Source organism: Equus asinus, chromosome 2 (assembly GCF_041296235.1).
Source record: "Equus asinus isolate D_3611 breed Donkey chromosome 2, EquAss-T2T_v2, whole genome shotgun sequence".
NCBI classification, from domain to species: domain Eukaryota; kingdom Metazoa; phylum Chordata; class Mammalia; order Perissodactyla; family Equidae; genus Equus; species Equus asinus.
In genome coordinates, this window is record NC_091791.1 from 8,139,479 (window position 1) to 8,156,163 (window position 16,685).

Genomic DNA, 16,685 nt, shown 5'->3' on the forward strand with positions numbered 1-16,685 from the left:
CCATGCCCGCGTGGCTTGTTTCTCCTTCTGTGTCATTCGCACGCTTGCGAGGCTGGTTTTCCACCTTGCTGCATGAGGTCCAGTACCGCTGATGAGCTGAACGGCGAGTGACTCTCAGAGCAGGAACGGCGGAGGTGGCCGAGCTGGCTGTCCGGGGACTGCTCTGCAGAGCTGTTCCAGGCTCAGCTAAACTGCCCAGAGCTGCTGCCAAAGGCTGTGGGACGTTTTTCCCTCAGTCTAATTGAAAGCCAAGGAACGGACACGTGGGCACTGGTGAGCACCCTACGCCCTGGGGGTTTCTAGGAAAATGCCTCGCGTGGGTGGCTCTGGGCGGCGAAGGCTCGCTTTTCTCAGCTCTGTCCTCTTGGACAAGGCCTGGTGGCTTCGCCATCTCTCCAGCTGCAGTTTCAAGGAGATGGAACTGCGTGCCCCACTCTGACCACGGCTGCTGGTGCTGGCTGGACACAAGAGGCCTGCAGCCCTGGACAGCTGTGATCGGCTGCGGCCCGGCTCTCGCTGTCCTAGCCACGTGGCCCTGAGCAGGTTGAAGCTCAGTCCTCTGGGCTCGTTCTGTCCGCAGACCCTGGGGGAAGCGCTTTTTCCTTCCCAGCCTGAGCAGGCCCTGCCTGGCGGCCCACGCACTCAAGGTGCAGAGCAGCTGGAACACGTGCCAGAGGCCCCATCAGGTTGCTTCCTGCAAGGAAAAGCATGTGTTTGTGGAGTCCTGGGATTTTAGGGGCAGTGGTCAAGGGCCAAGCTGACATTTCCTGCGGCCAGGTTTCTTATCAGCCAGGTCTATGGGTGTGTGTTGGGTCAAAGGGCACTCTGAGAAGTGACGGTGTGTCCCTGAGAGTGGCTTGGGGAGTGGGGCCTGTGCACCCACCATTGCTCACCGTCCTGTGGGATTCTCGGACTTTCCTGGGTGTGGCCTCCCGGGCTCCGTGGTTCTAGGGCACCAGGGGCAACCAGCAGACTGGAGGGGTAGGGTGGGCCCTGGGAGGCATCTCAGCTTGGAAGGTACTGAGGAGGGAGGGTTTGCATCTTTCTTCCCTGGTGCTACAGGATTATGTAGGATGACAGCTCCCACCCTGATATTCAGTTCTCAGGCCAGAAAATCGAGAGCGACCCCAAAGGCAGGGGTCCACCCCTGTGGTGAGAAACCCCAGGCAGCGGCTCTTGATTTGGTGAATTTCGAGCCGAGTATCTGTGATTGATGGACAGGGTGCTGCAGGCGGAGGGGAGCTTACGGACCCCCTCCCTTAGCCCGCGGGTCCCAGCGCCCGGCCTGGTGTTTGTGGCTGTCCGGTGCCCAGTTGTGCTGAGTTGAGCTGGTCCCCAGGGAGGTGTGGGAGTGACAAGTGGGCATGGACTGGCTGTCTCTGGTTGCTCTATGGTGAGCCCTGGGATTGTAACAACGTGGGTTCAAGTCCTGGCCCCACCACTTGTTCTCTCTGTGACCTTGGACGAGTGTGTCCCACCTCTCAGTCTCCGCTTCCTCGTTGGTAAAACGGAACAGTGCCTCCCGGAGTGGGTTTTCACAAGGGTTTAAATGAAAAGGTGCAAGAGAACTGCGCAGCACGGCTTCCATCTAAAGTTGTGGACCGATAGGATGGGCCTTGTGATGTGGGCCCACATGGACAGTGTGAGGGGTTGCCTGTTTACCACCCCCAGTCACCCAAACCTTGGTTTCCATGTGTGTTCTGGCTTTGGGTGCACAGATGATTTTATTAATGCAGTAAAATATTGAAAATCAGTTAAGGAATGTCTGAGAACAGTGGTGCCGGCCATGTGACTTACTGTTTTAAAACTTTAGGCCAGTGTCAGGTGTGTCCCAGTTTCCAGGCACATCCTTGTAAAGTCTGGTCTAATTACTGCGGCGGAGGAGACCTCCTGGCTGCAGACAAGATTTTGATCTGCAGGTGAGGCTGAGCAGAGGGTGGGTGTTCCTGGTGGTCTCTCCAGCGAGCTCCAGAGCGGCTCAGAGCTTTGAAACCAGATCCTTGAGTCAGAATCTCAGGGATCCTGGGATGTGAGCTGGAACCAGAGAGTGCCACCCCGGGGAGACCAGGCCCAGGATGCCCTCCGCTGACCTCACGGCCAGTCGCAGCCCTCTTGTGGTGCTGAACCGCTGGCCAGCAGCCCGGGAAACCAAGGTGGGCACTGGCCAGGGAGCAGTGCGTTCACTTGATCAGCTGAGCCCTGGCTTTTCGGTCAGCGCCCTCATGGAAGTTGGGACCTGCAAACTTGTTCCCCAGGGTCTTAGCTAGTCTCCTGGGAGCCCCTTTTGTCCTGAGAGGTCCTTAGCCTTTAGCCGTGTAGTCTTTGGTGAAGTCCTGAGGCTCATCTGTTCAACAGAGGCTTGGAGGGGCTGCCACAAGGAGGAAGGGTGTGGGGGAGGCACAGGTGGCTGTGAGTGTCATCTGACCCCTGGCGTGCCTGGCAGTAAGAGAACATGTTCCAGAGGATTCCGTCGGAGCTGTTTATTGGATACGAGGTGCAGAGGAGGTGCTCAGAAGGGGCAGCTGAGGTGATCCCCAGGCCCGTGCATAGGATAGCGATTGCCTGGCCCTTCAGGGGCTGTGAAGTGGGAAGGTGAGTTGTGTAACCTCACCTGGACGGGAAGCCAATGGGTCCTTGCACCTGGGGATCACTGTTCCCCTTGCCCGGTGTCTGCCGCTCTTGGGCCCGGGCCACGCCCCTCCATCCCCTCCTCCCTTCTCCAGCGCTCTGGGACCACCCACATGAGGCTGGGCCTTTGAGGAAATACACGACATGGATCACATTTTACCAAAAATAGAAGCGGAGCCTCACGTTCTTGGCTGCTGCTCTGTGGAAGTGTCTTCCAAGGGGCATGTGTGGTTTTCACTGGCGTCCTTCCTCCTTTTGGGCCTGGTCAGTCGGGAGGGTCCGAGTGGGTGGTGGTCAGCCCACCCCGGTGGAAAACACCTGCTTTCCAGACCATCAGGTACTGTGTCGGGGCAGAGGGATTCACCAGGAACAGAGGAGGGTCCTTTGGGACTGGCGAGGGTGACAGAGCCCCAACACTGAAAACCAGGAGCCGCCCTTGGGAGGGTGCGTCCAGCACAGCAGAGCAGGAGGTGTCCGGACTTCTCAAGAGCCCGCAGGGCCGGCGTGCGAGGGCCTAAGAGAATCGTTTCAGATGAGCGACACAGTGGTTCTTGGGTTTGTTTTTGCTTTAAGCTCTGTTGGAAAAGGGAAAGTATCTGTCGCGTTTCTCTGTTCAGGGTCCCTGGTGTGATGTGGACACTGCACAGTTCAGGCTGCCAGCACAGCTTCCTGGGGTGCTCTGAGGAGCTGGTTAAAGTGACAGCAGATGCTGGTCTTTCTGGATGCACGAAAGTTCTCCTTTTCTTTTTAACTAGATGGTGTGGCATAAGTCTGGACATCTGCTTCCACTCCAGAGGACACTGCCCGTGTGCGTGCACATCCACACCCTCCCTCCCTCCCCGACACACACACACACACACTGCGGTCACCCAGCGAGCCATGGGGTGGGGAGGGCACTGCCCAGGCTCCTGGGAGCACCAGCCTCACTCAGCTGGTTGGGTGGAGACGTGGGAGCCTGTGAGCCTCCTGCTTGGCCCACTCTCTGTCTAGCTGTTACCTGAGCCACAAGAGAGATGGCCTGAGAGCATCCTCCTTGGGGGCCATGACTCGTTAAGATCCATGTTTTATTTAAGAAGCTAATCTACTTACCACAGCATTCCCGTGGCCGCCTCTCCACTGTGCCTCCAGCTGACTTTGCAGAGGATGCTAAAATCAGAACAGAGGAGCAGTTTAAAACCAGGCCCCTGTGGGACCCACCTGGCCTTCTGGGGAGCCCACTGAGTGTGGGTCACCCCCAACAGCCCAGCCCCTGGGTGCCCAGAGAGCTGGTTAGGCCAGGTTTTCCCACACTCGTTTTTTTCTGATGTGAACAGTGCAGTGGTTCGTGTACTCGTGGCTCAGGAGAAGAACCTGACCTCAGGAGACCAAGCTGAGTCCAGGTGGCTGGTGCTCCAGAATGAGGAGAGGCTGGGCTGCGTGTGCAGGGTCTGTCTGGAGCTTGTTTCCTGCCTGGTTGTACCACTCGTCACTAGAGGAAATTTGCACAGTGCCTATAGTTGGTGACAGTGCAGCCAATTGCCACTTTCTTATTTTAGAAAGTATTCGTTCCTTTTTATTCACCTGCGCTGGTTTTAAGCCAGGTTGTTCTATCTTGTTCTTTATTCCTGCCGTTTTTTCCAGCACGTGGCTTGGAGCCAGCCCTCAGTCAGAGTTGAGTTAAATAGTTTTCTGCTGGGCGAGCGCCTATCCGGCCTAATGTGGTGACATGCGGAGCTCAGATCTGCTCACAGACCCACTGCTCACCTGTCGGGTGCCCGTGGACCCTGTCATCTTCCTGGGCCTTGGCGTCCCAGCTGTGGAATGAAGAGAAGCTCTGAAAGCTTCCTTCCAGAGGGAGAGAGATCTCTGACACAAGGCTCTGAGTCACCTGACCCTAAGATTTAGCACCAGACAGGGAGGCGTTCTAGCATGTTCCTGGGAGAGGTCTGAGAACAGGGCTTCATCCAGGAAAGTGAGAGGAGAGGAACGCTGTTTCCAAAGGCCCCTCCAGCATCCTGAAGCCTTGTGTTGGCTGGGCAGTGGAGAAGGCTGCTCTGAGTCTGCCGTGGTGGTGAAGCAGGCTCACCCATCACTGAGGGATGGACAAAGGGGCTCCACCCCTCACGGAAGGCTGCCGTGGTAATGAATCGCACTCCTGCAAACCGTGCCTGGGGCGCCGCCTCATCCCCACGCTTGGTGGGCTCCCCAGAAGGCTCTCGCTTCTGAGTTTATAAAAATACAGGGTTGAGCCACCCCGTGGTGTAGGCGTTAAGTTAGTGTGCTCTGCTTCAGCGGCCTGGGGTTCACGGGTTTGGATTCCTGGTGCGGACCTACATACCACTCATCAAGCCACGCTCTGGTGGCGTCCCACATACAAAATAGAGGAAGATTGGCACAGGTGTTAGTGACAATCTTCCTCGCCAGAAAAATAAATAAATAAATTTAAAAAGTACAGGGCTTTCATCTGTCCCGGCAAGGCCTGGGGACATGCTTCCTGGGGTTCCTGCTGCATCAGCACTGGGTCCATCTGTCTGTGTTCTCTGTCTGGTCATGGAGCACATGGTGAGTGCTGACCGCCTTGACCTTGCCTTCCTGAGCACATGTTAGCTGTTGCTGCGTAACAGATCACTCCAGAACTCCCTGGCTTGCAGGCAGCTCTGAGCTCAGCAGCGGTGGACGGTCTGCGGGGCCTCGCCTGCCTCAGCCGGAACGGCCGGGCTTCTCACCCTGCGGTCCTTCCTCCCCAGGTGCCTCAGTGCACGGGGGTCTCAGGTTCCGGCGTGAACGTGAGAGGCACAGTGCCTTCCCAGGAGGTCTGGCCTTGAAAGTGGTGCCACGTCACTTCTGCCACTTTCCATTGTTCAGAGCAGAGCACTTGGGGGTGTGGCAAAGTCACATTGGGAAGGGGCTTAGTCATGGGAGGTGGGTGTCGTGGTGTCACCCAGCACTTGGCCACATGCAGCCGAGACTCTCCTCTGTGAGGGAGGTAGAGACAAACTGAGGCACCTGCCACGGAGCCCACCCTCCCTCTGGGGTCTCTCTCCCTGTCCTCTCCAGAAGCCCACTCTTCTCAGCAGAGCAGAGTGCAGTCCTGGAGTGACTGAAGGGGTCATGGGGCCGTTGGTCACAGGCCTGGAGGGGTGGCCCAAGAGGTCCAGTGCACGCCGTGCTCTGCCCCTGGGTTGGTGGACCTTTGCTTCCTTCCTACTTCCTGCTTCCTCCAACGCTCACAGTGTTCATGGAAAGCACAGAGCATTGACCTTCACCTGCCTTTACCTGTTCCAAGAGGGGATTGGGCTTGCTCAAGCGGGGCAGGCAGATTTCAACTAGCCTTGCAGGGCGACTCTGTGGGGCATTGGGGTCAACAGGGACTCTGAGGCCAAGAATGCTGGCTTAAGAAAAGAGTGCTGGGATCAATTAGTGATGTCTGTCATGAGCACAGAAAGAGAAAAGTAGTTGCATATTTGCATTCTCTGTCCAGGTTTGCTTTACTTTCTCCTCTTCAGTCCTCAACACACCATTAGTCATAATGGCAATTTAGCTCCAGCCATTCTTTGAATTTTGAATTCTTCCTGATTAAAACTTACTTCATGTTCCCAGTTTTGGACAACTTGAAGAAAGCGTCTCCTTGAAGAAAGGTGTTTCTTCCATTAGCTGGATTCCCCATATGTTTAGAGGGAATGGCCATGTCTTGTTCCTTTCTGGGTCCCTAGGACCACACCAGGTGCCCGCATCTGAGGCTGGGATGGAGTGAGGATGCATTCAGGTCTGAGGGTCCACTTTGGAGAGGGCAGCCTCGGCCTGCAAAAGCCCACGAGCAGGCCGAGCGCCCGTGGGCTGGGGTCCGTTCACGTGACTGACCTGCGCTTCTGCCTCAGCCAGGAAGCGTGCTGTGTGCTAGACCTAAAACCAGAAACTCTTCCTTTCAGCCCCAAGGTGGCCAGTGCACCATTCCTGGGCCAGTGAGAAAGGGCTCGCGTCCCCTTGGGCCGAGCAGGGGGCAGGGGACTGTTGGGGTAAAAGTGAGATTTGAGAAGAACAGCAGCCTGAGAAGACGGGGTTCTCCTCGGGTGGGGGGCGTGTCTGCACATCACTGATCTTTCAGAATTGAAGGGTGGCCGAGCCACAGCCTGGCTGCCCTGGAGCCGTGGAAAGGAAGTGGACACAGCTCGCTCGGCCTGCGAGAGGTGCCTGGGGACACCACAGAGCAGAGCGCGTTTCCAAATGAAAAGGCAGACAGCGACATGGAAGCAAAGATGAGATTTCCAATGGTGACTGCATTTTTTTTTTTTTTTACCTTAAGATGGTGCCACGCTTAGCAACACGTCTTAGTTCAAATCACTGCCTTGAAGCTACCCTCTGGACACCCCCTTCACGCTCCTCTGCTCCCATGGTCTTTCCCCTGAAAGATGTGGGGGTAGCTGCCTGTGGACCCGGCCTTCTCCACAGCCGCCGTGACGGGGGCACCTTCCTGAGGTCTCCAGAGACGGGGGGGACAGTCACCGTTCCCTTGCTGACTTTCCAGATCTGCTTTCTGAACAAACCCCAGCCAATGGAGCATTTGTTGTTGCTGAGATCCCATGTCTGGTGGTTTAGAACAGTTTTTATGACCTGGATAAACATGTTTATAAAGCACAGAGGCATCCCTCACCTCGGCACGGGGCTCCGAGGCCACCTTCCCCGGGTGGGGTTCTGCGACCTTGTGTGCTGGGATGGACGGGTGGACCCCTCAACACAGCCACCTCTGCAAGCGTAACACCAAGCCTCCGATAGGCGCTCATTTGTGTCCCAAGGTCAGCATCTGGCCCCTGATTTGCCCCAGTGGTAAGTTTCAGCTCTCGATTGTGCAAAGGCAAGCCTGTGAAATACGCCCCTTACCAGGCCCTGATGGTGTGTCTAGCTTTCTAAAATTTGGGACTGCTGAGCCCAGCCAACGGGATTGGGCTGTGCTGGGTTGCAGGTAGTGGCCTTTTTAATTGGGGAGAAGCTGCATTTAAGGGGGATCTGTTCTTGGGGTGGTGGGAGACATGATCAGACCCTTGTGAATGGATCCTGGCTGGAGAGGCAAGGGGTGCAGGTCTGCTGTGTCCCTTTCTGCCCACTCTGGACCTCTGGGTTTTGTGTGGCTTTGTCCCTGGACACGTGCGCGGGAGGATGGGGGCCCCGTGTGCTGCCTTGTCCTATCCTGCAGGCCCTGGGAACGGAGGCTTCTTTGGTTGATGGCTCCAGGGCCTCTCACTAAGCATGCAGGGTGTTGCATTTGTCTCGGATCTTTCTAAGACCTGTGTGGGTCTCCTGTCTGGACCTTTCCAGGTACTTGTTCTGGTATCAGCTGTCAGGACAGCTTGTGCCAGCCCTGAGAATCCCAGCAACTGCCTTCGGACCCCGGAGGCTCCCAGCTGGGTCCCGCTGTGAGGCTGTGTTCTCTGGCCCCTGAGCAGCAGTGGAGACCTTTGCGTGGATTCAGGCTGCTTTGGCAGGTCCTTTCCCTTTGGTGATCCCAGCCGTACGTGGGCAGCCCGTGGGGGCCTCCAGGGGCAGCCTCTGTGTATTTGGCCAGCCTCTGTCAGGCGAGCAGGGAGGTGACCCTGTGCAGATGGAGCAATCCGCACGTGTGGCCATCATCCCGAGGTCCTGGCCCTCCCAGCACGGGTGTCTCGAGGCTTCTGCATTGTTGAGCCGCTTCTGTAAAATCTGGTCAGGCGTCAAGAGGCCTCTGCCTGCTGCGTCACATATGATTATTGCAGCCACTTTGCTTTGGGGTAAAACTGCTCAATTCCTGAAATCCTGAAAGTGGCAGAATCATGTCCCTGAGGCAGTTTGATTCCTGAATTGTAAGCAACAGAAACCGACTCAGATCTTTAAACACGATGCTTAGTTCTGTAGGAGGGATGTCAGCTGAATTCACAGTGTGCAGGAAGGCCAGAACATGGGTCTCAGGAACGCCACGGGGCGCCTGCATGTGGCGAGCTCCGCCCGTTTCCCCATCGGTCACTCCGCTCAGGAACACATCCCATTGGGCCAGCCACAGACCTGTCAGCTGCGTCACCTGGGGAAGAAGCAGGTCCCGACGTAAAATCTGGTGCTGTTGTCCATACGAGGTGGCGTCGAGGCTGGGTGGCCAGAGAGCTACCTGTGGCCTCCCTGGGGAATGCCCTTGCCCCTTGGAATCCATGAGGCCTTTGCAAAGACTTGGTGTTCCCCGGACAACTGGCCACTCCTAACAAAACTCCAGCAACTCGGCCTGGTGTCGTCTTTGTTTTCTACCGAGTGTCTCTAATTTCACAATTATTTACGTGCCGCCGCAGCTCCAGGCAATACCAGGCCCAGGGCCAGACGTGAGAGCTGGCCTCGAGCTGGAGCTCTCATCCGTGGTGATGAGCATGCCCCTGCTTGTGCAGAGACGAGCCTGAAACCAGCAAGTAGTGGACTCAGGGGAGTCGGCCCAGCTTTCTGCCCTGCAAAGTCAGTGCTGGACAAGTTGTCGAAAGTCATGCACTGATAGGCTTTCTGTGCCGTGTCCAGCTGCAGCTGGAATTGTTCTGAAATGGATAGGGCAAGGTCATCAGGGGGGGAAGTGTGACTAGAAAGGAAATAGTCATTTTGATCAGAGGGCCACCAGGACCCTCTGGCCTTCATCAGCAGGTGTTTCCTCGGACTCTGCTGGGTCCCTGGCACTGTGTGAGGCAGCTGTCATTGTTCCCCTGGTCTTCCTTGGTGTGGTATGTAGTCACTCTTAGCTCTGTCTCTTTGACTACGAAATGGGAATAAGAGCAACGTTGTGGGATTCTTGTCGGTCTCGGGGTTTGAGCAGTGTCTAGTAATTGGTAGCCTAACTTTTTATCATAAACCCCCATTTTTAGTGAATTCTCATGAAACATTGTACCTCGGCTTTCTCTCCTAAATTCTCTGACCCTAGAGGAAATAGGGCACCCTCCTCCCAAGCTTGGGAGCCAGCCCTTGCGTTGGTACCCCATTTCCCGTAGTCCCCTAAAGGGTCATTGGCCATCTTAATGTATATAGATCTGAATCCATGTGTCAATTCCATCCTAACATACTAAAAATTGTTCACATTGTCAGGAGTGAAAGCTGTGTTGAGTAATGTGAAGCGAGGTGGAAAGTCTGTTTGCAACTCCATCTCACTGGCGTTTCCTGGGTCTTCTAGGAACCTCTACCCTTGACTCCAGCAAGGCTGTGGGGACAGCGGGTGCCGGGCAGGGTGGCTTGAATTTAACTTGATTCCCTGGTGTGCGGCGGGACGAGGCCCTTCTGGGACTGAGCTAGCATTTATAGCATGGTCCCTTTCTTTATAGAAGCCAACCTTGGCAGCAGGCCCAGCTAAGCTTTCCCTCATCTTCAGTGCTGGGGGTCTCGTGTGGCGCACTTAGGGCCTGGTTCTCAGCAGCCCTACACTGGGTACCCAGTGGTCCCTGCGCCTCACGCAGGACACATGGGAGTCTCGCCCACTCCCACCACCCACCCACCCATCCCTGCTCAGCGTCCTTCCTCAGTTCGAGCTCCTCTGAGCAGTGTGACCCTTGTGCAGCTCCGTTTCCTGCTTTGCTGTAAAGGGCTTGCAGCCAGTATCCGAGCTTGGGGCCTCAACTGGGAAGCGCATGGGTCTCATGTACCAGCCTCAGCTGCATTCTGCATGCCCAGCCTGCACCAGAGCAAAGGGTGGGTTTTGCCAAAGAGAAAGGCGACCCAAGTCAGGGAGGGAGGCAATCGCTAGGCAACCTGGAGTTTGTTTCCCAGGTAACGGGATGCATGCACTGATGCTGTGGATGGACATCTTGTGGTGATGGCCCCTCAGCCTCTCCAGATGCCTTGGATGGCTCTAGATGCCTGCCTGTGCCCGCCGTCGTTTTCCTGTGTGGTTGCTTTCTAATTAACAACTTGGATTTCTTATCGTGAGTGTGAGCTCTGCAAACGCTGTCTGATTAACCCTCCTGGCACCACCCCCGGGAGTCAGGTCAGGGGGTCCCACGGGAGTCTGACCCTGGGCTTCGTAGTAGGAGTGGGAGGGGAGGAAGAATCTTTGGAGGAGCATGGGCCCTTTGGGGTTCGTCCATCTCCCCATTTTCTTGGCAGAGAGGCAGGGCAGAGGTAGGAGCTTTAGTGTGTGGACTCCAAGTTGGCATCAGCTGCCCCACCTTCCAGCTGCTTCCTCCAGTGGGGTACTTTACGCTCTGTGCGTCAGTTTCCTCATCTGTTAAAGGGGATAGTTGTGCTGTCTTGAGGGAAATGAGAGTGTGTAGGACTCCACATAAATTACTGCTCCTTGCCTTCCCTCTCTGCTGAGTGGGGGAAAAGGGGGGGGGTCTCCAGGGGTCCTGTCTGAAGATGTCACCCTTGGTCTTTGAGGGACCCGTCTCTCGGTTTGCGTATACTCACCTCAGCCTCTCATGGGATAGACCTGCTAGTTGGGCCAAGAGGAACGCTAGTAGGGGGCTCACTGGCCCCCCAATAACAAATGGATGCGTGCTGTGTGGGTCAAGGGCTGGGAAGGACGTGGGGGTCGGGGGGAGCCCCTGTTCCCTCCCGTGACAGGATGTTGGGGCTCAGCTTCACTTGGATGCCCTGCTTTGGGGATCCTGGTCTTGAGAAGCGAGTAGGAGTTCAGCTGCCTCTCAGGCTGGGAGGGACCATGGTCACTTGTGAGCCCAGGATGGAGAGAAAGCCATCCAGAGGTCGCCTGTGCCCCCAGCCACTCCATCCCATTCTTCTGAAGCCAGGACAAAAGCCTTTTCTCTGCTCCATGTTCAAAGAGATGCTTGTCCTGTGATGCTGCAGCTGTGGCATTGGAGCACCGTCCCGGGGCAGAGGCTGCTGTGCAGCCATCATGTGGGCACTGCAGGGCCGTCCTCCCCCACTGTGCGCAGTGCGATCAGGAACGTGGATGCAGCTCCACCCGGGATTTCCTCTTGCAGCTTCTTACTCAAGTGGGCGACTAGTTGGGTAATGAGTCCTGGTGGTCAGGTAGGGGCCTCCCTCACACGTCTGGTGCCCCGACCGGCCCCCCAGGTGGCCATTTCAGGCTGCCAGGAGAGGACCCCTTTTGTGTGGTCCTGGGCTGAGAGGCAGAGGCTACGCAAATGAGTGTGGCCTGGGTAGACAGCTCCTACTTTGCTGGAGCCTGTGCCCACTGCCTTGTGGTCACAGGCGGGCCCTGAGGGCCAGGCCCACAGGCTGGTCCCAGGAATATCACACGCTCCTGGCAGGGGCCATGGGAGCCCCATCGAGCCCGGTGGCCCAGATGACCACCATAGAAGAAGACAAGTAGATTGTGTGTGGGAGGAAGGAAACTGAATGGGCTGAGCCGGGCCCTGGTGCAGCAGCCATGATCAGAGTACCGACATCTGAACGCAGCGAACTGTCTGGTTCTTGCTTCTCATCTCTGATGCTAAAGATTTCTGATTCGACGAGAAAGCAGAAGTTGCCCCTCTTGGCCATCTCAGTGTTGTGGTCCCTCCTGAAGCCCAAGGATAGTTCTCATGAGGCCAGGAGGTGGGTCGTGGTGATTCGGCACTGGGGCAGGCAGTCAGGAGAGGCTACAAAATCCAAGACCTTCTGGTGTCTGAGTTTGAAGGGAATGGTTTTGTTGGAGAAAATGCTGCTTCTCTTTCATCGAGAAGGAAGAGCCTGGGGCTCCTTTCTGCCTCCTAGGCTGGTGCATCCGCCCTGTGCCTGCACCTCGTGGTGTGTCCACGTGGCGGAGGGCAGGCTATCCTCCCTCAGTGGGTTGGAGGCTGTGGCACTGCCCTCTTGTGCATCCTGCAGGCGGCTGCGCTGGTCTGTGTGGAACAGCTAGAGGGTCTGCCCTTGGCAGCGTGTAGGGAGGACCAACCCTGCCCTGTGCCCCTGCAGCTGTGGGTGCAGGTATCCTTTGTCGGGCAGCACCAGAACGGATGCCCCCTCTGGTCCTGGTACCTGATGAGCACCGCTTGCTCTGTGGTCCTTTGAGAAATTCGTTTGTTCTCCTGAGTCCCGAACAGGCCGCCTGCCTTGGCGCCCACCTTCTCCACCACCTCAGACTAGCCCAGGCGAGAGCGGCTGCGAGCTGTGCCCGGAGCGCTTGTTTCCACCAGGGGTTTCTCCAGGCAGCTCCCGCGGATTGCAGGCACCGTGACGTGTCCCTCCCTCTTATGTTTGTTTGGAGGGGTAGCTAGTGCCAGGTGGAGGCAGGGAGGCCCAGCAGAGGGGCTGAGAGGAGGACTCCATTCCAGCCTTGGGGGAACTGTGGGCCTGGCCCCCTCCTGTGCCCTGAAGGTCTCTGGACCTTGGTCGTGGTCCAGGGCCAGGCAGATGGCCACCGTGCTGTCCCTGGTGGCAGTGGCAGTTGTGGGCTCAAACAGATTGCTAGGCCCGGGTTCCACATGGCAATGGAGTTAGCTCCACGGTGGCTCCTGTTAGCTACGTATGAGGTCACTGGTCGAGGCCCAGGTCCCCACCTGGAACCCCCTCCCCAATAGGCCCGACGAACAGCATCTTACCTTCTGCAGTTCAAAGGAGCTGCACAGATGTTCCCTCTCGGTCTCCTTAGCTTGTCCCAGAATCCTTCTCCAATGGTTCCAGAGTAACCTTTGAGCCCAGGGGAGCCAGGGCGGGAGGGTAGACCCCTCAACACTTCACAGGTTAACTGTCAGCCTGGGGAATAGGGACGGAGCTGTGGCGACAGTTGGAGTCCTGCAGACCTGACAGGTGTGGGGATCGGGGTGGGGCCGAGGCTCCTCACTGGGAGCCCCTGCAGGTGGAGGCAACCTGGCTGCTCATTGCGTGGTCCCATGGTGTGTGGGACAGGCCACTCGGCCCGCTCACCGAGTCCACCTCCCTCCTTGCAGGTATCCGCCCCCAGATCATGAACGGCCCCCTGCACCCCCGCCCCCTGGTGGCGCTGCTCGACGGCAGAGACTGCACCGTGGAGATGCCGATTCTGAAGGACCTGGCCACTGTGGCCTTCTGTGATGCACAGTCCACTCAGGAGATCCACGAGAAGGTTGGCCCCCCACCCTGCCCCGCAGGGCAAGTACCCCCAGGTCAGGTGGCAGCAGCTGGCATTCAGCGAGCACATGCTCCACCCTCCTGATGGGTTTCCTCCTGTTTCCACCCTCAGATCTCCCCCTGGCTAGTCCTTCTCACCTCCCCCCAACGTCACCTCCTCGGACCTCCCTGTCCCATCCCCCGACTCCACTGTGTCACCCAGAGTCACGAGCAGGCCCCTAAAGCACAACTAGAAGCCACTCATCCAGGGGGTGCTGTCGCACCTAGACCATGTCCTAGCTGGGCATTTTCCTACCGAAATCCTCTGCTGTGGGTTTGGGGGTGATGGGGGGCCTCCAACCTGTCCTCTGCTTGCCCTGTCGCAGGTGTTAAATGAAGCTGTGGGCGCCATGATGTACCACACCATCACCCTCACCAGGGAGGACCTGGAGAAGTTCAAGGCCCTGAGAGTCATTGTGCGGATAGGCAGCGGCTACGACAATGTCGACATCAAGGCTGCCGGCGAGCTCGGTGAGTGCACGGCCAGAGGGACTGGCTCACGCGACAAGATGGCAGAGAGGCTGGTCAGAGAGACCCTTGCCAGGCACACTCCCAAATCCAGAGGTGGAAGGGTGCCTTCTGGGTTAGGAGGCCCCCTTGGTGCCTGTGCTGGCCAGGTGGGGCTGCCTCACATGGGAAGGACTCCAAAGCCAAATGAGCCGTGGGCCCTTCCCTGCAGAGGGGACCGTGGCAGTGGCCACACGATACTGTTGGCTAGCTGGGACCCATCACTAAAATACCCACGCTGGGTGCACAGCTCAGGGCTCCGGGGGAGGAGGGCTCCATTTCTGGGTCTCCTCCCGTCCTGGGATGGAGCCGTTTCCGAGGGCTGCTGTCCACCTGGGAACGTGCCCGCCCAGGTCAGGGCCGATGCGGGTGGACCACTGCCCAGCTGCTCCTGCCCAGCCTCTGCCGTGAGGTCCAAAGAGAAGCAGGGCAGCAGATGCACACCGACAGGCAAGGTTCCTGGCTGCTTTCCACAGCCCTAGCCACCTGCGCCCTGAGGGAGGGCCTCGGTGTGGTGGCCTCCCTGTTGCTGCTACTGGTGTGGACTCCATGTGCTCGGAGCGTTTGCAGATGTTCCAGGAGCTGAGCACTGGGAACAGGGGCCCTGGGCTGCCCTGCTGTGTTGGAGGGCCCAAGAAGGTCTGGCCAGACAAGCCCCTCTGGTCACTCCCCTTGCTCTGTCTTTGAACCATGCCAGCCCTGCATCTGGGTGTCTGGGGCTCTGCCCTGCCTGGTGAGCACTGAGGTACCCAAAGCCAGGAGGCTGCTGAGGGGTACCTCAAAACAGCTAGGAGCCCAGGCCTCACAGCCTGCCAACCTTTGGACTGTGTTGAGGCCCTGATGGGCCTAACGGCAGCCTGGCCTGGTGCATGGGCCAGTGATCCATCCTCCGGTCCCCCTCCACCCTGAGTCAGCCTCTCAGCCCCCACTGAGGCCCCTGTGCTCAGGGGACAGGGTGGACACATGGATACCTGGTGTCACATCTGAGCAGGAGTCTGGCCGCAGCCCATGGATGCCCCCCTGCCCTTTTCAGCCATGGAAACCCCAGTGGGCTCCAGCCTCCTCTCCCGAGGTCCTGGCCTAGGGTTTTGAGTGAGGGTCTGAGGTTTGCGTTAGTTGTCAGTTCCCCCGCTTGAACTAGGGGCAGCACCCAGATTCCTGACATACAGGGTGAGTCTTGGGGACCGGGAGCAGGGCAGAGGGGGCCTGGCCATGGTGGAGCCTGAGAGGGGCTGAATCTGGTCTGACTCTTCGTACTGGCACTGGGCGCTCTGCAAAGTGACAGGTGGTCTGGGAGTGCGGATGCGGCAGGTGCCTGTCCCACAGGCGCATCCCAAAGGCAGAGGCAGCTGCTCCCCCCAGGACCCGTTCTTCCCTCCCCTGCTGCAAGTGGGGAGCTGGGCAGCACGTGGTGCAGAAGATTGAACCTGGTTTTTCAGGGAGTCACTCGGCCCCGGATGAGCCATCATCATCTGGGCATCAGATTCCAGACTCACTTGCGGGTCTGGGGAAGTGGTGGCCGCCCACGTCCACCCCGGGCCTTTGCTTCCAGCCTCAGCGTCACTCAGAGCCCCTCTTTGTTGCAACAAAGAAACTTGGGAGGATGTGAATCTTCAGAAGAATGTCTAATATAAACTAAAATTTTCCGTTTTTTTCCTGGCACCAACAAGAGTTATTTTTGTTTGAAAACATGTTCTCTGTGCTCTTAGTAGCACTGTGATCCCAAGTCTGAGCAGTGACAGAGACTATGGCGTAAGGGGCGAGGGGCTCCCATGTGCTTCCCTTCACACGCCTTCGCGCGCCTGCCCCTCGCCACCCGGCTCCTGGCAGCACCGCAGCCCGGCGTCGCGTGAGCTGTTCGTGCTGGGTCTCCTTGACGGGAACCAGCCACTCTTTTCCAGGGAGAGACGGGAGGTTCTCGGGAGTGAAACTTCCCGTTTCTTCAGTTGCAGCAGCTCACCGAGCAGACAGTGGTGGGCTGGGAGCAGAATCTCATTTCCCTAAAAAACAGCGGAGCTCAGCTCACTCAGCCCTGTGGCTGCACTTGGCGAGGAACCCCTGGGGGAGAGGGTGTGATCCCAGTGTCCTGCAGCCCACCGAAGACGGCCAGGGCTCACAGGTGTGAAAGATGTCAGGGCTGGCAGCAGTGGTGTGTCCATCGGTCCTGGCCCGGTCTCATAAGGGAGCTGCCTGGGAGACATCTGCTGGGCACTTTGAAGGGCAGTTTTCAATGTTGGGATCTGGAGAAGGAAAGTAGGCCTTTGTCCAGGCGCCCTTTGTCTCCAAATGCCCTGTACCGATCGTCCGGGCAGCAGAGCTTCTGTAGTGAGGGCAGGACAGAGGGCCCCTCCTGGGGAACGGTGCAGGGGGTTCCTGTCTGGGCCCGGGTTCCATGCCTGCAGAGCAGCTCCCTCTCCGGCACACACTGGAGCCCCTTTAGGAGCCCTCCAGGGGCCTGGGCTCCCACCTCCAGCCCGGAGATGATGAGCGAGAGTCCGTGCTTTGTGTTCAGAGCAGGGCGAGGCTTGGGA

General features: G+C 57.8%; 1 protein-coding gene across 11 annotated transcripts in view; it reads left to right on the forward strand.

Annotated features, from left to right (window-relative positions):
* Positions 1–16,685, forward strand: part of CTBP2 (C-terminal binding protein 2) — a 165,856-nt gene that overhangs the window by 137,153 nt on the left and 12,018 nt on the right. For 10 of the 11 annotated variants that reach the window (XM_044749008.2, XM_070481220.1, XM_044749020.2 and 7 more), the window contains 2 exons: positions 13,449–13,603; positions 13,974–14,118. In XM_044749008.2, the coding sequence (XP_044604943.1) occupies positions 13,449–13,603; positions 13,974–14,118 (300 nt within the window). Of the gene's footprint in view, positions 1–2,757; positions 2,966–13,448; positions 13,604–13,973; positions 14,119–16,685 lie in introns of those variants that run through there. The other variant, XM_014832069.3, reaches the window with a different exon arrangement.